At 45.4% G+C, this 25702-nt stretch overlaps 1 protein-coding gene across 1 annotated transcript; it reads right to left on the bottom strand.

Annotated features, from left to right (window-relative positions):
* Positions 1 to 513: 513 nt before the first annotated feature.
* On the bottom strand, positions 514 to 24977 carry LOC135378969 (zinc finger protein 431-like). Its single transcript, XM_064612167.1, has 6 exons — positions 24935 to 24977; positions 24450 to 24578; positions 21738 to 21971; positions 16951 to 17103; positions 16098 to 16250; positions 514 to 3848 (listed from the first exon to the last, which is right to left on the bottom strand). Exons 3-6 carry the CDS (start codon positions 21892 to 21894, stop codon positions 1852 to 1854), a joined length of 2460 nt encoding a protein of 819 aa, XP_064468237.1. The 5' UTR covers positions 21895 to 21971; positions 24450 to 24578; positions 24935 to 24977; the 3' UTR covers positions 514 to 1851.
* Positions 24978 to 25702: the final 725 nt, after the last annotated feature.

Genomic DNA, 25702 nt, shown 5'->3' with positions numbered 1-25702 from the left:
TGAGGTTCATCTATCTGGGGTTAAACCAGATTTCTACCTGCAAAACTGCACCTAGGCTAGGCACCTCGAGACATCGACGTACTAGTTTCTCACAAAATATGCGACTGCCCCTTACTTCTGTAACACTGGATAAATGGTACAGTGAAACGTTTATACTACAATAATGCCCGATTTCTCTCCAAACTCAGTCTGGTGGTAATTTTTCTGCCCGAATTTGCGTGAATTTTCGATATAAATTTATTGACCCGATCTCTTCCCTCAGAATTTGGAAATATATAAAACCCGAAAACTTCAGGGTCTACGTATAGTATGTCGCTCCGAGCCCGCGCTGTGGCTGAATTCTGCGGGACACACACGCTACTTGTAGAAGCCCTCAGTGGCACGTGTCTGCTCGTGACCCCGCAATTTCGTGCTGTGGGTGGAACCCTGCAATACAGAAGTCGCGTGGCTTCTCGCTCATGTGTGTCCACTTATGGTCATGCAGATTTGTGTTGAACTGTGTGCGATAGACACTGCACTTTCATTACATTTATTTAACCCTAAAAGGCCCCACTTGTGTGCGGCTTCATAAGGCATATACGTAGCTGCTTAAAGGGACTATGAAACTGGACTGAAGCTGGCGCCGCGCCGTGACGAGTTGCCGAGCGGAGACACAACGGGTAACTTGACGCGACCGCGGCCGGCTCAGCAACACGTCATCGTGACGTGTTGCCGAGCCGAGAATCCCGCCAGGAGCATGCGCCGTAGGATCCCGCGTATGCGTTCATCGGGAGTGGAAATCTCCATGACAGCAGCTTTCGTGCGATCGGCAGATTTCGGCAGTGGCGGCAGCCACAGCGCGAGCTCGCGGCATTACTTGCCATTGTGCAACACCGGTGACGTAACGGGGAACCGAAGAGCGGTCCGTACAGTTACACCATCGGCAGGGAAATATGCGCGGGAGAGGAGGAACGCGGAAGAGACATTTCCAGCGCGCGCTCCTCGCAGAGTGGAGCGATTTCGTCCGGAAAAATTTGTGGCATATTAGTTTCTCTGCGGGAAGAACAGTTTCCATCGCAAAAAAGTATGGGGGTTCGGGAAATTTCGTAGTCCCTTTAAGAGCACTGGCTCCTCGCCCGCATGTGGCGCTGTAGGTCTACATGATCGCTGAACCTTGAAAGAGAGTTCGCTCTTGCAGGGCTTCCTGCACGAGTGTTTTCGCTTGTGGTACCACATTCGTGCTCTGGTTGCAGGACAGATATCACACTGGTACGGCCTCGTGTCTCCACTTGTGATTCCGCAGCCTATGTGCTTTTGTAGAACACGGAAGGACAGAGATCACGTTTGTGTGGCTTCTCGCTCGTGTGTATCCCTTTTGTGATAGGACCATAGCTCAGCATTTGGAGCTGTGGAGCTCACGATAACAATCATCTGATAGGCTATAAGGTCAGGCGTGTGTGACTAACATTTATGTTCACATGGCTCGATAGCAAGGCATAGCTTAATCATGTGTTTATGGTGTTGTAGGTTCCTTCTCTCACTGAACTCTCGCAGGGCAGAGCTCACACATGTGCGTCCACTTGCGACCCTGTAGGTGCTGACTGCGTCTGAACTCCGTACCAAACATCACATTTGTCTGGCTTCTTGCCCATGTGTGTTCATTTGCGATGCTGTAGGGTCGCATTCTCGCTGAAAACCTCAAGGCAGACATCGCACTTGCGTGGCTTCTTCTCTGTGTGTGTGTCCGCTTGTGATTCTCTAGGCTCTCACTTCAGCTGAACTCTGGATGGCAGACATTGCACCTGTAAGGTTTTTCGCCAGTGTGTGTCTGCTTAGGTGCCTGATCTGGCTGAAAGCCTCAGTGCAGAGATCTCACTTGTGGGGCTTCTCACTTCTGTGTGTCAGCTTGTGATACGACAGGCTCGAGCTCTGGACGAACTCTGCAGGACAGAGATCGCACTTGTACAGGTTCTCGCCTGTGTGTGTCCGTTTGTGCTGCTGTAAGTTCCTGCTCTGGCTGAACTCCGCAGTGCAGACGTCACACTTGTATGGCTTCCCACCAGTGTGTGTTCCCTTGTGCTGCTGTAGATAAACTTTCTGACTAAACTCTGCAGTGCAGACATTGCACTTGTATGGCTTCTCACCCGTGTGTGTCAGCTTGTGCCGCTGTAGGCGCCCTCTGTGACTGAACCCAGCAGGGCAGACATCACACGTGTATGGCTTTTTGCCCGTGTGTGTCCACTTGTGACACTGTAGATGCCCTCTGTAACGGAACTCTGCAGGACAGACATCGCACTTGTATGGCTTCTCGCCTGTGTGTGTCCGCTTGTGCTGCTGTAGGTTTCCGCTCTGGCTGAACTCTACAAAGCAGACATCACACTTGAATGGTTTCTCACCCATGTGTGTCCCCTTGTGACGGCGTAGGGTGGCGCTGTGGCTGAACTCAGCAGGGCAGACATTGCATTTGTATGGCTTCTCGCCTGTGTGTGTCCACTTGTGCTGCTGTAGGTTCCCGCTCCGACTGAACTCTGCAGGGCAGACGTCGCACTTGTATGGTTTCTCGCCTGTGTGTGTCCGTTTGTGAAGCTGCAGGTGAGCACTCCGGCTGAACTCAGCAGAGCAGACGTCGCACTTGTATGGTTTCTCGCCCGTGTGTGATCGCTTGTGCTGCTGTAGGTTCCCGCTCTGCCTGAACTCAGCAGAGCAGACATCGCACTTGTATGGCTTCTCACCCGTGTGTGTTCTCTTGTGCCGCTGTAGTCTCACGCTCTGACTGAACTCCGCAGCGCAGACGTCGCACTTGTATGGTTTCTCACCCGTGTGTGTTCGCTTGTGATTCAGCAGGTGAGGCTTCTGTCTGAACTCCGCAGGACAGAGATTGCACTTGTATGGCTTCTCGCCCGTATGTGTCCGCATGTGCTGCTGTAGGTTCCCACGGTACCTGAACTCTGCAGAGCAGACATGACATTTGTGTAGCTTCTCACCCGTGTGCGTCCGCTTGTGACGCCGCAGGCTTGTGCTATGGCTGAACTCCGCAGGGCAGACGTCGCACTTGTATGGCTTCTCGCCTGTGTGCATCTGTGTGTGACACTGTAGATTTATGCTCTCACTGAACTCCGCAGGGCAGGCATGGCACTTGTATTGCTTGTTGCCCGTGTGTGTCTTCTTGTGAAGCTGTAGGTGGTCGCTCCGGCTGAACTGCGCAGGGCAGACATCGCACTTGTATGGCTTCTCGCCCGTGTGTGTCTGCTTATGACTGTGTAGATTTATGCTCTCGCTGAACTCTGCCGGGCAGGCATCGCAACTGTATGGCTGTTTGCCAGTGTGTGCCTGCTTGTGAAGGTGCGCAATCCCGCTGAATTTCGCTGGGCAGAGATCACTCTTGTGCAGCTTCTCGCGCATATGTGTTTGACTGTGACAACACAGCCTCCTGCTCTGGTGGAACTGTGCAGAACAAAGATCAGATTTGCATGGCTTCTCGTCAATAACCTTTGACACGTGGCTCTCGTCGCTCCCAGATAGCGAGAATGTAGGGGGACAGACGTCGTACCTAAAGCCCTCATCTCCCATCTCAACATCCGTTGGAGTAGCTGGACATGTTTCAAACTCATCGTGACACTGTGCACACATGTGGTGTCTCAGGCTGTCTTTTGACATGTACACAAGTGCACATGGCTTGCTCTGGCCTGGAAGACGCCCAGTGGGTCTATCGCTCGTAGTCACTAGTAGAGTGTTGTCCAATTGTGGTTCGAGCATTACTATGCTGACCTTGAACTGTGCCTTTGAAGAAGTACATCCTGAAGGTTCGTGATCACAAGTGCCTCTGGGCTGGTCGTTAACGTGAAGCAAAGCAGTGGTGTCTCTTGCTCCTGAAATTTTGGAAATCGCGCATTAAGAGGGCATACCAGTACGGGCACATCTCTAACTGACGATTTTTTTGAAAAACTTGATGATGCCGCGTTTGCTGTCACACTGCTCGCGTCTGACTCTAAATAATCCCCCGTGTGTACTATTCATGCCCCAAGATGAATGCTGCTGCCCCCCATCTGGTATATGAGCAAAACTTTCAGACGGAAGGCCCAGAGCTCAGTCCAGGACAGTCACTCAATCCTTTTTTGTATGAGCATTTATTTTTATTTTGTGGTCATGTAATTTGGGTGTGTTTGCTTTCTCGAGCCGCTGGCGTCTCTATGTCGTGTTACGTAATTTTTAGTAAATCTTCGTATTGTTTAAATATGTCAAAGCTGTACGGCCGGTGCATACAAACTGTGCTTGGTGCTCCAATCTATATACTATATAATTTGTGGTTTACGTCACGAGACAACTGAGATTACGAGCGATGCCACAGCGGTCAATCTGTGGATTGCTTTTGGCCACCTGAGGGTTCTTTGACGTGCGATGCCTCACCACACGGCCCTCCGTATTTGACGTCCCCCGCAGAAGACGGCGTGTCTAAGCAACTTGTACCCTGACTCCAAGTTGCTGGTGTCCTCGGCCAGGTTCGATCCCGCAATCTCGGGATCAAAAGGCGAACACTTACGCTACCACCGTGGCCCGTGGCGCTCGAATCTGATCGTATAGTACGAATGGCAGCATAGGTGTGGAATTAAACAATGGGGGTTGCCACAAATGAGCCTGAGCGCTAGTCAACTGCCACTAATATTCACTAAAACGTCCATTTGGTCATGTGGGCACTCTACTGCGAGCGCTATGTCCTCGTCCAACAGGACAACACAGAAGACGCCAATGTTCTGTTTTGTGCAGTGTTGCATGACAAATGAGAGAGTGATGAAAGGGTCACAGAAAAGTTATTTCACATAATCGAAGCTTGCTTGGTCAGTTCCTAGGAGGCATTCAAGTTGCTGTACCAGCAACTGTATAATACGCTATAGCACGTTTTGAGATGCGTGTTTCAAGTGCCCACACTATAGGCCTCTCCCTGTTTATAAAGAAATGACATCATAGCATTCGACAGCGAAACCAGCTTGGTAGAGTTCAGGGCTGGGCACGATACTTCAAAAAAGTATCTTCGATACTGATACTCGATACCCTCAAAAATTGTATTTCCGATACAAGATACACAGAAACGAAACTGATTTTCGATACAGGTACTCTATACTTAGGGCCTGACTTTTTCGGGTTTTATTTTTGCCCAAATTCGGGGGGTAAAAATCGGGCGATATTTTTCATTGGAAAATTCGGGTGTATTCGGGTTAAATCCCGTTACGGCATATTCTGTCGTCAGGAATTCGGGTGTATTCGGGTGATTTTTTATTGTTTAATAAAAATTTGTCTTAACGTGGAACTAATGTTTAGCAATGTTATCAAACTTTATTTTAATGCACGCTTATGAGTGTGCCACGCGACCCGGATGTTTTCGGGTAGATTCGGGTTAAACCCGAATTTTACAGATTTCGTTCGGGGGTTAAATATCGGGCGGATACGGGTTTAACCCTAAAAAGTCAGGCCCTATCTATACTGCATCGTGAATACTTTGATACATCACTGAAATCCCGAATATAATAAAGCTGGTAATATGAGTAGGGAAGTAAAAAAATTTCTCAGCTCTTTCTGGAACCGTTACTGTATTTTGATAGTGCACTCTTTCTGAAAGGGCTGAAACATATCCTACAACACGGATTTAATGAAGCTGCACTGTCTGAGCAGCTAGTCTTGTTAGAACTTTACATTGGACCGAAGCCATGGGTACGTTGAAACGAGCGCTTCCCTAGCAGCCTAGCAAAAAACAATTCTTTAAGATAATGTTCTTCATGCGTACCGGTCTGTGAGCACCTGTCTATACAGTGGCACACCGGAGTGTTTCAGCCATAGCTGATACTTGATTTTCGTAGTTGGTCATTGTGAATTGTGAGCTGTACAACGGGTTGAAGTGCCCAAGCTAAGCCGGCAGCTATTCTTTCGGCATGACAGACATGGAATCCACACTTCAAGTTAAGTGGACGTGCTCTTGCGCACTGAGCTGGGGGACATCGGGCAGCGCAGTTAAAGTAGACCTCTAGGCCCTTGAGTTGGCCCTCTGTAGGTCCGCTATGGATGACACAATTCAATGATTCAATTCAATGACACATTCCAATGATTCATGGAACCCAACCCTCCCCTTCCAATGTGTTTCGGTTTCAGTCTGTTTACCAACGTCATGATGACGCATAATGTAAAACCCCGAGAATAGGGAACACGAAAGGACAGACACAAACACGAAGTCGAGCTGTGTTTGAGACTTCGTGTTTGTGTCTGAGAAACGCATCATCTTCACCAGCTCGCTTGCTTCTTAGCCGTTTTTTCATTGTCATGATGACGTTTCTCAGATAGCGCTTTTGCTAAGAAAATAAATACAATTTATTGATCTCGTTCGTTCTTACAGCGAAAGTTGTTACTGCCTCCTTTCCAGATATCACATCACCTGTGTCGCCCGCAGGAGCTACAAAGCAACATACAAAGCAACAAACAGAAGGTGAGAGAGAATGCTTGTCGTCTTACACCGCTTTTTCTTGTTCCTCAACGACGCCTGGCCATACATTTGCAACTCATCCTTACCTCTGAATAACAGAGTCAATTTATTCGTCGGCCACCTACAGGAGGAACACTAGCTGGACCAGTCTTGGGTAAGTTACTCATAAAAAAAAATAAAGGGTTACAGTTGATGTGCCAAAAATAGCAGCAAAGTTGCAGTTATAGTTACTTTCTTGCTCGAGTTACACAGTTACTGTTACTGAGAACAAGCAACTTCGTTACATTACAGTTACTTTTTTATGAGAGTGACCATGAGGGTGATACAATTGTTAAAGACATACATTTATTTACATTTACTTAAAGTAGTGCAGAAGTCATTTTTAACACCCTGTTTTCTTCCTATAAAGCTGTTAAGTAGGCCAGCGAGATGCACCATGCGAAATAATTCACCCCACAGAGTCATAATAATTGCGGAAAATGAATTTAAAATGCGCCGCAAAAAGAGACAGTGCGCAACGGCGGTGAAAAGCAGTACCAGCCTATGATCTGCCTGGGACCTCGTGATTGGTCTAGAGAAATGTTGTCTGCTACTTCTCTGTCGTCAGCTGTTCAGCAGTTCGGGGTTCCTAAAAAGCCCTTCCCCTCGCTCGGTAATGATTTGGCCGCTCCTCCTACCCCCAATTCTCCGGGAGAACTGTCAAAACTGATTTATGGCAGCAAAGGAACAAAGCGCTGACCACCACTGACCGGCAAACCAGAACGAGTTCTCCTTATAACGTCATCGGTGACATGGCATCGTACCTTTTCCTCCTCGTAATACCCGGAGTGGCGAGTTAAGGGTGAAGGCGAGGCGAGTTAAGGATGAAGGCGTGGCGAGTTAAGGGTGAAGGCGTGGCGGGTTAAGGATGAAGGCGTGGCGAGTTAAGGATAAAGGCATGGAGCCATGTCTATGCGAGTTTAAACCTGAGACAATGAAGAAAACACAAGAACACAACACGTTCTACCGCTTTTGCACAACAGATTATCCTCCTCTTTCATTTACAGACAGATTTTAGTGTTTTGATGAGACACGGTTATATCATTGTTTTATGATGTACCAGCTCGCCTGCACCCTTGCACTTCTGTCGTTTGGTTCCACTTCAAGGGGCCACTAAAATGCAAAAACTAGTTGACTTCAAATTACGTTACACACTATGTTAATTTCGACCCTGTTATCATAATTCAAACCTTTGATTCCGTTATGTATCTACAATCGAAGTTATACCGGACTCTTTCTTGCTTCGGCGCTAAGCAGTGAACGTCGTTTTGGCTCGTGCAACAGTGTTTTCAGTCCATGCTGTGCATGCATGTGTGTGTCACACCGTGGAGCAGTCCCGGTGAAAAACACACTGTGCGTTGTGAAGCGCACTATATTGGTCGGTATCCAAAGGACGTGAAGATAAATGTTTACAGTGGAACATTCGTGAGAACTGTTGTGGGCTACAATTCAGTGAATCAGCATTGAAAGATACAGCAGTGTGCATCCCATTCGTTACTGCCAAAGACTGCTCTATTTTCACTGTGTTTTTCTTCTACACGGTAGCGCGGTGTGAACTAACTTTAGTTGCACTAGTAATGGCTTTAGTAACTAGCTTTAGTAATGGCGAATTCGGGAGGCCATTTCGTAGCAACTTTTTTTTGCCAGATCTCAAACAGTCATGGTTGCTAGGTCAAAAATGAAGCAATCTCGCATGTTCGCGTGGCGCTTTCCGAGTGCTCGGAATTTGCCAGCTAGCACTTTTTTTGCCCGGTCGCAAAACGATCGAGCAGCAGATTGCTCAACTGTATCCGGTGTCGTCACATCCGCACTGCAATGGTGGCGAGTGCCCTCATAGGCCCGCATGTTGAAATCACGTGGTTTAGCAGACGACAGAACTCGAAGACGGGCGACTAAGACACCCCTAGCGTGATCAAAGTACGTAAAACCGCTGGATTCCTGGCAATCGTGTTCGGGTGGCGACGGCCACGTGATCCAGCTCAGTCGCTGACCTAGCAATTTCCGAGCGCTCGGACGTGTTGCTACGAAATGACCACCCGAATTCGCTATAATTGAAACACGGTCGTTCATTTGAGAGCAAGTTGTTTTTGGAAACATTTTTGGAAGGCCCTCTTTCAACTCCTACAACATTTACTTCCTACCAAACTGTTACGTAGGCCAGTAAGATGCACCACGAGAAGTAACTCACGCCGCAGAGTCGTAACTATTTGTAGAAATCAAATTTAAAGTACGCCACAAAAGGTGACTGTGTGCAAGGGTGGTGGAGGAGCAGCATCAGCCAGCGATCTGCCTGCGACTTCGCGCTGATGCTACTGAGCCCACGCTCGCTGATTGGCTCAGAGAAATGGTGTCTGCTACTTGGCTGTTCGGGGCTGTGAAAAAGCACTGCTCCCTCCTCGGTCGTGATTCGGCCGCTCCTTCTATCCCGCAATTCTCTGGGAGAACTGGCAAAACTGGTTTACAGCCGCAAAGGAACAGAGCGCTGACCCCCAATGACTCGCGACCCAGAATTTGCGGACCCTGTAACATGGCATCATGCTTCTCTTCATCATTATACATGGAGTGGCTGGTTAATGGTGAACGCACAAAGCCATATTTCTGCGTGTTTTTTTTTCTTTTCTCGGAAGCAAATTGCACACATCAAGACCTTTCGTGTTAGTCGGTAAATTGACACATGCTTTCATCAGACATCTTAACCTGAAAATTTTTGGGAGGCCCTCTGTACTCCTTGAAGTAACGACTCTACCCAACGCGCTCGCTGAACTCTGTCCCTCATACTCTGGTGCTTCTACTAAACGGTCTTTCAGAGACGCAAACCATGTATTACGTGCTCGGCACACGCCTTGGTGAAGTTTCCGGGGCATCTCGACGGTTCTTTCCCGCGTCTCCTTCCTCCACACATCAAAGAGCCAGAGCAGCACTTACGAGCTCCGACATGCAAGCTTGAGAGCATGAGATACATCTAGGAGACGGGCAGAATTTTTTTGGCAGAGGCGGCACCTGACTGAAATGGTCGTTGGCGCCGCACCAGCCTCGCACTTGTGGCGGCGACCGCTGTCACGTGCACTGGCAGTGTTTGCAGTTACCTGGATGAGACCAACGTGCAATATACGTAGGGCCCGACTTTTTCGGGTTAAACCCGTATCCGCCCAATATTTACCCCCCGAACGAAACCTGTAAAATTCGGGTTTAACCCGAATCTACCCGAAAACATCCGGGTCGCATGGCACACTCATAAGCGTGCATTAAAATAAAGTTTGATAACATTGCTAAACATTAGTTCCATGTTAAGACAAATTTATAATAAAAAAAAAAAAATCACCCGAATACACCCGAATTACTGATGACAGAATATGCCGTAACGGGATTTAACCCGAATACACCCGAATTTTCAAATGAAAAATATCACCCGATATTTACCCCCCGAATTTGGCTAAAAATAAAACCCGAAAAAGTCAGGCCCTAAATATACGCCATATTGAAAAGGAGGAGTAGGGCGAGCTGAAACATTTTTTTGTGCTAACCGTCCTACTTCGGAACGTACTTGGGGGGGTGTCGACATTTCAGTGCGCTACCCGCGCTGTTGATCCCTCTGTAAGCTGTGGAATTAAAGTGACGCGAATATTTAACGACAATATGGCCGAAAACTAATTTAATATGCAACAGGAGGCAGCGTTTCGTTCACGTAGCAGTAGGCCACAAACATGTTCAACCAACTCGGTATTGCGCAGGGCGGGAATCGGGGAAACATAAAATATTAGTCATTACAATCCTAATCTTAAATATTAGTCATTAGAATCCTAATCCTAAATATTAGTCATTAGAATCCTAATCCTAAATATTAGTCATTAGAATCCTAATCCTAAATATTAGTCATTAGAATCCCAATGTCCCAGCTTTTGCAAACATTGCACCGAGCCCACTCCTGGTTCGCTTCATACTTCTAACGCCCGTTCGCCTCGGCCAGAGGGCGCTCCTGTTTACTGCCGTCAGCGCCACTTGTGGTGATAGCGCAAATTTTTCACAGCAGGCGTGCTCTAATCATGCACATGGTATGCGCTCGCTGTGCCATTGTGATCAAGCTCTGTCGTGTTAAAACTAGGAATGTGCGAATCAAATCCTCGAATCCAAGACAAGGATTCGAGATTCGCGAAACCGAATCCCTGTGCCCGAAACAGCAAATCGAATCTCTCGAATCCACCAACCACGTCTTTGTTTTGTTTCTAAAATTGGCGTCCGGAGTCTGCAGAAAGCCTCATTGGCCAGCGAATGTATTCTTGTTTTTTTTTTTTTACAGTGCTCTAAACTTGCAAGAGTTGAGGTGGGAACTGTAACACTATAAGTTTAAAAGTATCACGGTTTTCTGTTTGATAGATACTTAGTTTTATGGAAATAATTCACTCGAGAATTTATGCATAATATATATATATATATGTGTAATATAATAAATGAAGAAAAATAGCATACGCTCTTTGGCTGCACGTTGAACATATGTTTATAAGTCCCAAACGTCGCCACACCAGCATTGGACAGCTGTTTCGGCCTTATTGGGCCTTCATCAGCAATGCGTAGGTGGGCAACGTTTGAGCAAGTGGCGTCGGAAGGTCACGTGGAACGTGATGTCCTCCCGTCAGGGAGAGTGAGCGTATGCTATTTTTCTTCATTTAATACTTTACTGGCTTCGCACTGGGCTTTCAGAGGTGAGTCACTCACCCTGACGGGAAGACATCACGTTCCACGTGACCTTCCGACGCCACTCGCTCAAACGTCGCCCACCTACGCATTGCTGATGAAGGCCCAATAAGGCCGAAACAGCTGTCCAATGCTGGTGTGGCGACGTTTGGGACTTATAAACATGTGTAATATAATATATATACGTATATCTTGCAGTCATTGAACAACACGTTAAATAAATTATTTAAAAAATGGCCACGGAGCAAGCAAGCGAGCTGGTGAAGATGATGCATATTGTAAAATCCTGAGATTCAGGGAACACGAAGGAGCAGACATAATAATTATGGTTAAGAAGAACTATAGGGGTATATTTTCTCCTGAAACTGCACTATTATCTAATTTGTTTTTAATTAAACAAATGTATATCATACACTGCTTCAGACCACTTATCAGCAAAAGTGTTTTTTTTTGTTTTTTTTTTTGCTTTTGACGCTTTTTTAGAGAAAGGATTCGAAAGATCTGAGATTCGTGGATTCACAAAACCTTCCCTGGATTTGATTCGGATTCGTAAAATTCTGGATTCGTCCCATCACTAGTTAACAGATTTATTTCTCTCCTATTATATGTTTGTTGGGTGGAAAATGGCTCTGTTCGGATAGGTTCGTGGATCGGATAGGCGTTTTGATTGGATTCTTGGATAGGCCCATGATCCAAGTAAGACGTCTCGCAGGTTCGGTAGGTCTGACAGCTGAGTGAACCCTGACTGAAGGCTGGGTAAATAAATTTAAAAAACCGATGAAACCTCGGCGCTGGGTAAAAAAGGACAAAGGACAAACAGGTATGATGATGGCTGCACTACCTTAGCAATGTGGTTTTATCGCTTTTAAATGAATAACCAACCTGCCCAGATTTTAATGTCATTCAGTACGGGTAAATGGTGTTGGACATCTCCAGTTCTGGATCCCTCAATTTCACCAGGAGTGTGTGAGATCCAGTGCGGTAGCGATTAATGAAATGAACGGCATTTATCAGCCTCTCGTTATGAGCGGCGCAACCCCCCATTTGATTTTTTCTCATACCAGACGGAATCAACAACTTTCTTACGACTTGATCGTGACTGCGCTGCAGCGCATATGCGTGAAACTACGGTACTCCTGAGCCATTCCAAACGTATAAATAGGGCAGCCGTCGGGGATAGCAACCTGGTCTTGACGGTTACGAGAACTGTCCATACCTAAACTTCATGAGAGATATGTTTCAAGCACAATTTTTCTCCCATCATCCAAGGAATTAACGACTCCCGGTGAATCCTGCATATACATGGCCTTTTTTAGACACTCTGTAGTAGGTATTCTGATGCACTCGCAACATCGCATACTTCCTTAAGAATTTGTTGTACATTCTATGCATATGTGTCTGTTTATGCAAACGTAGATTTAATGAAATCCTCCGTTAAACACATTGTTTATGTGTAATTCCACATAAACGACAACGTATACCTGCACTCAGTTTAACGAAGCGCTTTTCTTTCAATACGTTCTATTTAACGAAGCCCGTAGGTAGCTGACATCTCTTTACGGCGTCCCATGTACGGGTGAGAGGGAAGGGAGGGAGAACTCACTTTGCTGTAACATTTAACGTTGTGGTCGGTTATTGGTGTTGTCACGTGAAATGATGTACATTGAACTCCCACTAAACGAAACTCGGTTAAACGGAAATTACGGATAAACGGAACAATAGGGTCACGTTTGGTTGGTTTCCTATAGATGCAATGATAAAAATCTTCAGATAATTGAAACAACCCGTTTTATGTACTTCGGGGAAATGGAACGAAGTGGAAGTACCGAGATGCCGCCGAACCTGGAAGATTACCATTCACGTCTGACAGCCCTGGCGGAAGTCGTAGCCAGTTCAATCCAAATCCGATCCTTCAGTCACTCATACAATGTTAGGCTTAGCTCGCGTCCACGTGTGTCTTCATGAAGTCTTTCAAGATACAGCCATATGAAGGGGCTTCACTTGCGTCAATATTGTGGATAATTCGGGGACATGATCGCAAGAGCAAACCAAAAAATAGAAACCATGAAATTTGATATGCCAAGGTCAACAATGTCGTCATAGCATGCTGCGCATTGAATGGTGATGTGGGTGATGCTATATGATAGCATAGGTGGGGAGTAACGCAATACAAACTAGTGCGTTACCGGTAACGTGTTACATTCAAGTAGTGAAATATGGTAATGCATTACATTTGAGAGAAAAGTAATGAGTAATGTAACGTCATAACATTTTAACTAACGCGTAACGGCATTATGCGTTACTGCGTGTTCGGGAATACGTATTGCTTCAACGTCTAAACTTGAAAGCTTGAGCGAGGACCGTGCCTGCAGAATCCGGGAAAATCCCTGATTTTTTTCCATTCATCTTCAACATTGACAAAGAGGTCACATCGACACCCACGTAGAGGAGTGCGCCGCCGCCGTACCAAAACTGTCGCCGCGCCGCCGCCGATGTTGAAAAATCGGCACAGCTGTGTAACGTGCCCACTTTGATCCACTTTCTATAAACGAATATCTCCCATACCTAATATTTTGTTTGTTTTTCTTTCATCTTAGGTTCCAGGCTTCATTTGTGGTGTTTTTAGCAGTAACAATTTCGTCTCCTGATATGCTGTTTATGCTTTAGAGTTTCGTTTCATAGTCGACCCTGGAGGCACAACTCCAGGAAAACTTGTCATTCAATTCTTGCAGGTTGTTTGCCATCATCCACCAACACCATAGCACTGGTCATTATCCATATACAGTCAAACTCCTTTACAACGAAACTCAGCGGACAGCAAAAAAAATTTGCAGTAAAGGTATTTTCGTTAAAAAGGATGTCTATTATTGAACCTATAGGCTCCAGCGGGACCGCAAAAAAAATTTGCTATAGTGGCATTTTCGTTAAAAAGGTGTTCGCTACAAAGGAGTTTGACTGTACAGGGTGTTTTTTTTTTTTATTCGTCACAAAATTTTTGTTTAAAAAATAGTGGAACGAAATAGATGCCGCTTTTGAGTTCATTAATTACCTCAAATTCATTAATTCTTTAATTAAGGAATTTCGCGTAAAAACGGGATAGCAGAACGGAAGATATTCATTGTTGAAAGCCATTCCATTAAATGCGCACGTGTGTTGAAATGTCCGACGCTGAATGTCGTTATGCAAATGAGCCGAAACAAGAAGTACGCAATTTCCGAGCGCAGAAATGACGCGAGCTTCGCCTTGTCTGGGTTGGAAAGCGATCTATCTGGCCAACAGATTAGCACCTACACCAATCAGCTCGATCGCTCCGAAGCACTTGGTCGTCTCACGTGGATTGCCCTTTTAATTTCGCGAGACCTTAATTTTCGCAAATTTTGCGAATCGAGAAAATTCGAGGAACTCGAGGAGCGCGCGAAATTTAGTTGTTGCGAATATATCCCTACTTGATCCGCGAAAATTTAGGGCTGCAAAATTAAATGATTTTACAGCATTTATCCATGATAACTACAGCCTCTGCAAAAATACTGTACAATGACGTGGTGGGTGCGCCTTATTGTTTGCTAACGTTCGCGTTCTTCCGTTGGAGCCACTAGATCAGTGGACAGAGCTTTCAGGCATCGCCGTCCCGTGAACGTTCCTGTGAACGTTTGGATTTGTACTGTGTGAGATAAAAGGTCACCATCTCGATCAACCTTGACAAGGAGCACACACTGGTCATTAGTCGTCCTCTCAGCCCAACGGGCGAAGCTCACAGATGAAAATTATACAAACTACTACATAAACACACAAAAACATACATAAACTACTTCTGCGTTGCAGTAAATCGTACATGTAAGTTGTGTTTGTGCGTGACCCTTGTTTGTGCCCAACATTGCTTGTATTGATTTGCGGAATGCACTTATGTGGCTCAACCAAAAATGGTACATACTACAAGGACAACTGGTGAAGTAATGCAAAAGTAACGGAATTCCTTACCAGAAGTAACAGCGTTAGTAACGCGCTACCTACTACCGCAACAGTAACGAATAACATACATTTTGAAAAAGTAGTAACAGTAGTGCACTAGAAATTAATGTAACTTCCCCACCTATGTATGATAGTGACAGGTAATATCGGAAACCTGGACGCGAGAAGAGGCGCAGTTTGCTCGGCAGAATAGAAAGATAAACCTCACTGCAGACAATTGAGATGTACATGAAATTTTCTCCAAACCTCATGCATGCAGGTATATTTTGTAAAAAAATCGAAAAATGCGAAGAGAATAGCTGTTAATTCTTTTTTTTTTCTTGCTAGCTACAATAGTGGAAGTTGATTATGTCGAAATAAAGTTGCATTTCATTGAATCTGCGTACCTTGCTCAAATGACACTTCCGATAAATGGAACAATATTTCCATTCCCTCGGAATTCCGTTTAGGAGGAGTCCACTGTGATTGCTGGATCCAGCATGCAAGACAACTGCTGTGAGAACTATGCAGTTACTCCTTAATTACATTCGTTCTCGATCTTGTTGTCCCGTGGTGTTTTGCGATTACTGTGGTCCAAAAAATCCAGCTTTTTTCAAGTGGCTTTTTTTGTGGCAAGCAACGTCCACTGCTTGCCATATCGGAATGTACAGTTCGCACGAAACTTAACTTTTTTCTTTTTCCAGGCTCCTCAACGGCAAGTAGGGCAATAATGTTTGTACTCGATGAATATTTCCCAACATTCGAGAGCAAGCATGACAGTATTATCTGTGACAAAGGATCTCCACGTCTCGTTTGCCCACTTTGAGAAGCTTTCACGGAACAGTGTGTCTGGTCTGGAGAGCTGATATGTGTCTGTCTGTCAGAAAACTAAAGTGCATTTCTGTTGCATCCCACTTTTTTTTCCATATTGCCACTATTGACTAAATCTCTCCGACCATTTTGTATTTACCTTCTGACGTTGAACCACAGTTGTATCCCATCTGGTCCTGTTCTGTCGAGATTGCAATATTGTAAGGATCAGTTTTGAGTTCCATGATTGGATGTTCACTTGAAGCTTCCTCTTGAGGTTCTTCTTTAATGTCACACATCCCAACTGTCACACCTGAAGCAAAACGTTATTGAGGGAAAACATTATTGAAGTAAAATATTATTGAAGTAAGCTACATTGCAAGGCTTTGAGTCACGTGATGACCACTTCTGCATAGTGTGACTGATTTCAGGAGACAAAACAGATTTACATCAAATCCAAATTGAGTCCAGATCTAAATTTGTTCAAGTAAATCGAATCACTTTGAATCCGGATTTCTTTTCATCACGCCAAATGAAATGCCTTTTTAAATGCGGATTTTTTGAGTGTGTCACAAGGTCCAGAAGAGGAACTAACGCTGCTGAACAGCTCTGGAATGGCTTCAGAATCGACGGCAGTTTTCGAAGCCCGGATTTTAACACAGAATACATAATTAATAACAGGAATTCCTAACAGTTCCGTAACCAAGAGAGAGAGGCGAAACATACGGAAGGCATCTACTTCAGTGAAGCCCCATGACCACAAAAAATGCAACTTGGTCGTTATCTATTTCCTTATACCGAGATTCGGCAGCGACGCGAAATTTGATAAAGAATCTCCATGTCTATTTCCCGTAACTTTGAGAATCTTCCATTGAACAGAACACGTGCTGGAAAGCTGATACGTGTCTGTCCGTCAAAAAGCTAAAGTGCATTTCTGTTGTATCCCTTTTTTTGCGCATATCATGCAAGTGAGTTTGGTACTGGCTAAATCTCCTCGACCATTTTTTACTTACTTTCTGATTTTGACTCACAGCTGCGTCCCATTTGGTCCTGTTCTGTCGAGATTGCAATATTGTAAGGCTCCGTTTCCACTTCCATGATTGGATGTTCCTTTGGAGATTCCTCTCTAGCTTCTTCTTTAATGTGACACATCCCAGCTGTCACTCCTGAAGAAAAAAAATAAAAAGGTTGTGAAGCGAGCCACACTGCAAGGCTTCGAGTCACATGACGACCACCTCTGTACTTTTTCCGAGCCTAGTTTAACTGTATTGCATCCAGAGGTGTGCACTGTCGCCAGTAACGAAAAGTCGTGGCGCCACAACAGCCAATGCTGCACGAGTTGAAGCGTGGGAAAGGGTTGTTGGGTGAAAAGATTTGAGTCTTGGAAGGGTGAAGCGGCATACACCCCATGCAGCGCCAATAGGGGCGTCACAAGCAAATCCCCTAGCGGGAGGCGTGGGCACTTTTCCCGGGACTCGAAGCACACTCCAGGGATGGGCATAAATACATTTTTTGAGTATATAAATGTAAATGCAAAATATTTTGTTGAAAGGGGTATTTAAATCCTCTTCATAAATACTTTTCGATATGAGTATCTCAATACGAAATATAGATACAGTGTTTAAATATCGTATTTATTCGATTCTAAGGCAAGGTTTTTTTCGCAAAAGTGGAGTCCAAAAGCGGCCCCCGCCTTACATTCGTGACCGGAGCCTTTAGCGACGCGCCATCATGCAACCGCAGGCGCCCTCGCCTGTCCTCTCCCCTTTCGCCCACGTGACCGTGGGGGTGCAGCGTCTTCCTGTAAAGTTTCGTTTCGGTGTCGCGATATTGCGGCCATCAGCACTCGGCAGTTCCAGTTGCTACCGATTTCCAGTGTGATTCGCAAAACGATTATTGACGGCAACCCATCATGTGCCCTACGATGCGGCTTTCAAGAGGAAGGTTAGCCTTGACGCTGAATCCTTAGGCAACTCTGCAGCGGGAAGAAAGCATAACGTTCCGGAGAACAACGTGCGTCGGTGGAGGAAGAACAAGGACTCCCTGTTCACGTGCTCGGCCATGAGGAAAGCATTCACTGGCCCACGAAAGGGGACATTCTCGGAACTGGAGGAGCATCTGACGGAGTTCGTCGTGGACTGGAGGAAAAGCTTTTTCACGGTGACAACAGAAATGATCCAGATCAAGGCAAGAGAGCTCGCACGGGAACGTGCCGGCATTCCATCAAGTGACTCCAAAGCAAGCAGAGGCTGGGTGCAGAAGTACATGAAGCAGGCAGGTTTCTCCCTGAGAACACGGACGTCCGTGTCACAAACGTTGCCAAATGACTACGAAGACGAATTGGCGTCCTTTCAGAGGTATGTGATTGACCTGCGCAAGAGCTACGATTTTCTGCTGGGCCAGTTCGGAGACTTTCTTTGATATGCCTTCCAGCCAGACTGTTCACAAGAAGGGTGAACATCAAGTGACCGTTAAAACCACCAGAAACGAGAAGTCACGGATCACCGTTAATGCTCGCGTGTACCACCGACGGCAAAAATCTGCCCCCATACATCGTGTTTAAATGCAAGACAATTCCAGCAAACGAACCGTTTCCGAAGGGTGTCATCATGTGATGTCAAGAGAAGGGGGAATGAAAGAAGAACTTGTGTTGGATTGGGTAAAGATTGTGTGGTGTCGCCGACCTGGGTCTCTTCTATGCCGCCAGGCCATGCTGGTCTTTGACACGTTTTGGGGACATTTTGGTTATCATACCCGGAAGTATGACCAGTCGCCTTCAACCATTAGACGTATACCTGAACCAGCCATTTAAAGATAACGTAAGATGCCTCTACAACGAGTGGATGAGTTCAGACAGTGTCGCCCCCAACACCATCAGGGCGCTTGAAGCGGGCGTCGCCATCCACGGTGGCTCAGTGGGTTGCCGACGAAATATTGCATGTCGAACTCTCTTGATGGACTTGAGGATGATGAGCTCTGGGAGACAGCAACAAAGAAAACACGGACTACTTGGACCTCGATGACTTGCGAGTGTTCTGTATGCAATAAATGTTGTTCTAGTTTTCCTTATGGGTGAGTATAGATTTTTCCCTAATTTTAATGGCTAAAGTGCACCCCGGCCATAGACGTCGTGACCGCCTCAGAATCGAACAAATACGGTAGCTGAACTACTACCATAAATACTGCGAGGAAGATGGCATCTGAAAGTGCAGACATAATGATCATAAGAGCAAATCAGCGAGCAACAATAACAATTGTTTGTTAAATTATCGTGACCCTTTTAATATTATTCGAATTATTATATATTATTCCAATTCAAATTATTCGATTATTATATATTCGAATCACGCATAGAACTCTCACAATAACTAGAAACCAAGCCAGCCAAGGGGGGAATCTCAACGTGGGAGCCGCCATGATCGGTACGTTAGGCAAAGCGTGTTACGAATGGTGTCTCCTACACCCTGCATGCCACTGGGAGCCCAAGCAGAAGCGACTCGCATCGGATTGGATACCACTGCTCCGAACGCACTTGGAAAGGCTGTGGCCGAATCCGGTTTTTATTGAAAAAAAAAAGAGATAGCCCTGACTTGCAATCAGTGTTGTACCCATTAACAAAATATGGTATCGCGATACTGATACTCGTTACTTGAGTAAAAAGTATCGAAATACTGATATCGACAGTTCTTTTTTACGGTAACAAAGTACCGCTACCGTTACTAAAAAAAGTAACTCGATACTTTGCAAAAATACTCCAAAAGCCGGGTGATGACGTAACTAGACAAAGGTGGAGAACTCCTACTTAACAACAATATATGTGAGCGTGACCCAGTGCGACACGGCAGCTTAGCGGTGGAGTCCAGAGCGCACTGTCAAAATCTTGGCACATACGCGGTGACCCCTCAGTTTGTAACAAAAACAGAGGCCCCCTTCCCGAACGATACTCCGATCTCCTTAAATAGCAACCGGTTGTGTAATCTCTCATTCAGTTTGGCACTGATGATGCCCGTCGCATGACGGACGAAACGTCTGAGTGTACCTTGTTATCAGTTCTCTACATTTTTGTCTAAATATCTCGATACTTTGGGCAATACTTTTGTTTAAAATACGGATTTGGTACAACGTGGAAATATCGCTTACGTGAACAGTTTTGCAGTGAAAAGACTGCATATTTCATATGTAGCTCGGAAAGCTTTATGCTTGACTTTTATCAGTAGCGGGTTCTTGAAATCTTCTGCCATCCTTGCAAGCCGTGGTGTCTCCGGCAGCTGACAGAGGCAAGCGTGACAATTGCGTTAGTGTCAGGCCCACACATACCATGGAGTTCAATGACCCAGGAATCCTATCCAAAGTTAACAATGCCACAATATATGTGAGCGCGACTCAGTGCGACACAGCAGCTTAGCAGTGGAACCCAGAGCGCACTGTCAAAATCTTTACCTCTGTTCGTTGACCTCAACTCTTTTGTTGAGCACAGCATGGTTATTTTAAGGGGTGTGCGAATCCGAATATTTTAAGTCGAATCGAATATCGAATCGAATCGGGGGAAAAAATTCCGAATACAAAATCGAATATCGAATATTCGTGCAAAATTTACAATATGTGACTTTTGCACTAAAAGTTTCCATTTTGTGGCCCATGGCTTTAGGGTAATTTTTCTGGCATTAACTGTCACAAGAGAACCATGCAATTCTTCTGTTTAAAGCCCCTACTTATTTAATTTTACATCACAGTACTGGATACTGGAGTGGTTACCTTCATTTCATAATTTTATGTCAGGCAGTAGCATGTTATACAGATGAGGCTGTAGTTGTTTCAGACAACCACAGGCCATTTATGAAACAAACGAATTGGCATCCTGCTTCAGCTTTGCCATGAACGCCCTTTAGTTTCTGTGCTCTCACCCGAGGAACCTGCACTGCTGAAAATTTAGACATAAAGGACATCTTTAAAACACCCTTCTTGTTTGCGGGCTGAGTCTGTAGTCATTACTTAAGAGTCCTAACTTCTTAAAGGTAACCTCACAAATTAAGGTCCCTCGTCGTCACTGCTGAACTGTATGTGGGAGGGGTGCCATCCCTTCCACAGACGATGTCTGCGAAATTAATGTTATCTTCATCTTCTTATCTTCTGTGTAGCGTAACGTTATCTTACACTAAACACCGTCTGGCCTGTGCTGGTCCTGCAGCAATGGCTATTTTGCAAAGCGGGCTTCACCTCATGCACGAAAGCATCATGTGAAGCCCACTTTCAGGTTGTGTCGTTCATATTCGTGGAAAAGTCGAATATTCGATTTGCGAATCGAATAGTTCCAGCGTTTGATATTCGACCCGAATTCGAGAATTCGATTATTCGCACACCCCTAGTCATTTCTTTCAGTCTCAAAGAAAAACGGTGAACATGTGTTTGGTATCATTTTGATAATTCCGGTTACGGAGCACATTCGCGTGTCCACAAGCTGCTTGTTGAGGGCTTGGCTAACAACTGACAATGAATAAGAGCAAGAAATATGGTCGGTCAAAAAGGGTGGGGCAGTAAAAAGTATTGATATTGGTAATGATGCGTTACCGTAAATTTGTAACGGAAATACTTTTTTACGATGCCGACTTGAGAAACTATCGCGATACGCACTCCGATATCGAAAAAGTATCGATTATTGTAACAGCGATACGTACAACGCTACTTGCATCGAATTTGAATGTGAATCTGACATAACTTACTGAAACCTCGCTGTGATACGTTCTCTGGGAACATTCCGTAAAACACATCACCACCTTACACGATTTATAAAATAATTTACCGTAGCTATTGCTTCTTGATGGAGGCTCGCTGCAGTACTGTTCCTGTATCTGGCCCTGTTCGTGTAGACATGCAGCGTCAGGAGGTTCCACTTTTACTCTTGAAAGCTGAACACTGAACTTTGGGGACAGGCACATTTCTTGCATCTCTGAGTCCATATGGATGGGACTCAAGAACTCAAATGTGCAGGTATCACTTGGCTCTTCTTTAATGAGAAGTAAACACCATTTTGTTCCTGAAATGACATAAAAAGAGACGAGTTTTTTTTTTTTTTTGGGTGTTAGCGCCGCGAAGCAACTGTGGCTATGAGCGACGTACAGATGTGGACAGACGGAGAGAGGATAGCAGGAAGGAGTGGGGGACAGGGGGGTTAGTATGCGTCCTGGGCCGACTTCAGGGGGAACTGTGCCGACATTCGTCTGGAAAGTCTTCGGAAAACCCAGGGAAAACCTCAGACAGCACAGCCGGCGGTAGGATTCGAACCCACCACCTCCCAGTCTTCAGCACGACCTTGGTTACCACCAACGAGCGGACGCCTTAGCCCACTCGGCCATGCCGCTGGTAGACAAGTGAGTGAGAGAATCAAAAAATACACGCAGGTTGTGACAATGCAAAAATGGCTAGGACGATTTTTAGGACGATTGCTCGGCATTTCACATCATGCAACACACAGGTTGTTCCACCTAATACGATAATTATGTACGTTATGTATACACGTGTATTAGCCGCGGCTTATGCGCAATTTATTTTTTTCTCGGACGCTCTGCGGCTTATCTGGTGACTATTTTTCCCTGGTACTTTCCCCATACCCCGGGTTAAACGAAAGGGCTGACAGTGCCTCATGTTTTTCGGAACAGGACCGCCCTGCCAGTGCACGAACAATACCGAACAGGGGCGGGTCCACTCCACATTCGAGTGGACAAACCCGTCAATCCACGAAAAACACGCAACAAGGGCACAATCCGATCTTAGTAGAACACTAGAACTGACCTCCTTTGTTATACATCATGCCGACACCGGAATGTGGACAGGGTTTATGGCCTTCCCTACGGTCTCCTTTGTCGGCAGACCCACAGGAAGGGTTCAATACACCTGACATCGGGATAAAACGTGGTCAGCTAAGCGTCAGTTCTCATTTAACGAGAGCAGCAGCATTCGTGGACACGGGCACGGCAGTTTGAGGTGAGGCATGGCTCCAACGCTGAGGTACAGCCCCGACAGCGGCTTCAAAGTAAAAGTCGTCAACTTCGCGGACAAGTACGGGAACAGGGCAGCTGGCAGGGAGTACGGCGCTGACAAGCGTTGAGCGTCTCTGTTGATTTTGTATGTGCATCACTGGTTTAGCACACAAAGCAGTCGCGTTGTATTACCCGCGGCTTATCTGCAAAAACATTTTCAAAATGTATCTAAAAACGAGTCCTGCGCCTTATCTGCGGTGCGGCTAATACGCGTGAAAATACGGTAGTTTTTTAGTTGTAAGAAATAGAGTGAAAATGTCAATGGGAAAGCTGTAGTGGGCGATACAACAACATGAAACCTGTTGATTGCAACTTTGTGTTTGTTGTAAGGGATCCTTTTGGTGTCGGCTCCAAAGACCAACTTTAGGTGAGCAAAAAACGGCGTCGAATCCATAAGCGGAGAGTTTTCAATATGCCAGAGGGGGCCGGGGCACAACGTCCGCCGATGCATTCCTTTGCCACATCCGGATTTTTCTTCACATTTTTTTGAGAGAATCTACGTTCTTCCATGCTGATAAGTTCTAAAACTTTCTTTTTTACACTGAGTTAAAAAAAAGATAACTGCAAAAAGTGGAACCGCTATGAAATGGGTGGCCAAACTATAAGAAGGCCAAACAGCCAGAACTACCAAGAGTAAAAAAAAATAGCTCTAAGCTCAATTAATTGCAATAAAAGAAAGTTATTGGTGTTTGATGAAATAAATCGTTAAAAAAGTGAAACACTGAAAACAATTCCTGCGGAAATTCACTTTTCCAGGTAGCTTTTCGAAAATAAACTCTCTCTCTATCAACAGCGGCAAAATTAAAGGGACAGGTTAGGGTTAATTCATTACGACACGCTGCCCACTGATACAGGCTAATAATTTACTTCATAATCTATTGAGGCGATGGGGTGCTGACAATTCCCACCTGCCAGTTTATTCAGGTTCCACCGTGTTCAATAAACGCTCAACCCATAGCGCGGATTCCGTGATTTCTGCTTTAAAAAAAATCTTTCCTTAGCATATTAATTCCCAATGCCTGTCCTGAACTCGACTTTCTTGCTCTACTACTTTATGTAGAAGTTCTAACTTTTCAAATACACTTTTCATTTCTCGATGGCTTGTGATTGTCCATTGGGCCGTTCGACAGTTCGGTCTTCTGACTTTTCGGCCTTCTGAGTGTTTGGCATGTCGATTTTTTTTGCTTTTGATGAGTTCCTTTATGGAACACAAGAGTGGATAAGTAAGGAACGGATGAACATGTTTCACGAGACACATCTTTTACACTTGGTGTGCTGCACACACCTTGATCTGAATGCATTATTTCTCATTCGAAGAGAACCAGCGCTTATAATTCGCTTTCGAAGTTCCGTCGTGATTTTGCAAATGAGCAAAACGTTGGAACCCACCCTGCTTTGTTTGCACATGTTACAGCATTTAATTATACTCGAGGTGAATTCTGCAGGCCAATGTCACACGGCTAGATAGAACTCACTTGTGTTCTGAAAATGGAATCTTGTTTTTCTCGACTGGCTCGAGCATGGGGGTGTGAATGTCCTGCTCCCTTGATGCTCTGTCCCGGTTGCTTCTCCAATTGTTATTCGTCCCCGACAATCCTGGAGCACTAGGACAGCACGGAACAAAGGATGTCATCGATATAGTACTAATAATAACTGGGAAATAGATTTACAAGTATAATGTCAGACAGCCTCTTTGTGCAGCGACGATCCCAATGTCGTCTCCATTGACAGAGAACCACATTTAGTTCTCCTCGAAATACTTTGCCATTACTAGAAGCGTGCTAGGAGCTTTGAAGTTTCTGCCGCGAACATGTTCACATAATGAGAGGATAAAGAGGTAGCAAGCGAGCTGGTCGTATAGATCCTTGAGATATTGAGACCTTGTCTGTGTTGTCATTTTTTTGTCTCCTAGTCTCGGGTTTTTAAGATGGGATGGTTTACATGTTACATGTTCACGTACCGCCATGGAAGAAAGGAGGAAAAAATGGTGCCGACGTCGTTGCGTGGCGCTAAGTGTAAAAGAGATAAAATATGATGATATGTCTCAGAACTATACAATAGCGTTTTCTGACATGTATCTTGAAGAATTTTATCCCCGATATTACGGAACTTGTGTTAATTTTCGTGTACGCAACAGAAAAAGTGTCCTGGGGCCGGGTCCCATAGCTTTTATCGAGCAACAGCAGCAGAGCAGCAGCGGCGCGGCAGCAGCAACAGGGCTACAGGGCAGCAGAGCAGTCCTCTGCTGCTATAGCAGCGCTGCTTGAGGCGTCCCATAGCCTCGTTTTTAGTTTAGCGGCAGCAGTGGCGTAAAGGACCAGAACGTGTTGGCAACCGTGTTATTGTTTACATTCTGGTGAAAATGGTGGCGAAGTGCTTGTGCGGTGTGTACCTACACCTACCATGTTACTGTGAACTCTCAAGTGAACTTTGAGGAACAGATAGATAAGGACGATGTTGCACACGCTTTTTCTTGTGTACTGTTCATTCTGTATTGTGATTTGTACTCATTCTACAAAATACATGGCGCCAGTGGGAACAGTCGACGACATACAACAAAACAATCTCGCAACTCGATCGCATAAATGCACTAACGATGTGTAATCATGTGTTCGATCGACTAGTCATATGTTCCTTCTCGTGTCCAAGTTCCTCAACGTAGGATTGTGAGCATCGTGTTGCATGAGTTCTTGCGTACTCTGATGGCACAGTAACTTTTCAGCGAAAT

The sequence above is a fragment of the Ornithodoros turicata genome, chromosome 1 (assembly GCF_037126465.1).
Source record: "Ornithodoros turicata isolate Travis chromosome 1, ASM3712646v1, whole genome shotgun sequence".
Lineage (NCBI taxonomy): Eukaryota > Metazoa > Arthropoda > Arachnida > Ixodida > Argasidae > Ornithodoros > Ornithodoros turicata.
The sequence above is the reverse complement of the archived record's forward strand: the minus strand, read 5'-3'. Positions and strand labels throughout refer to the sequence as shown.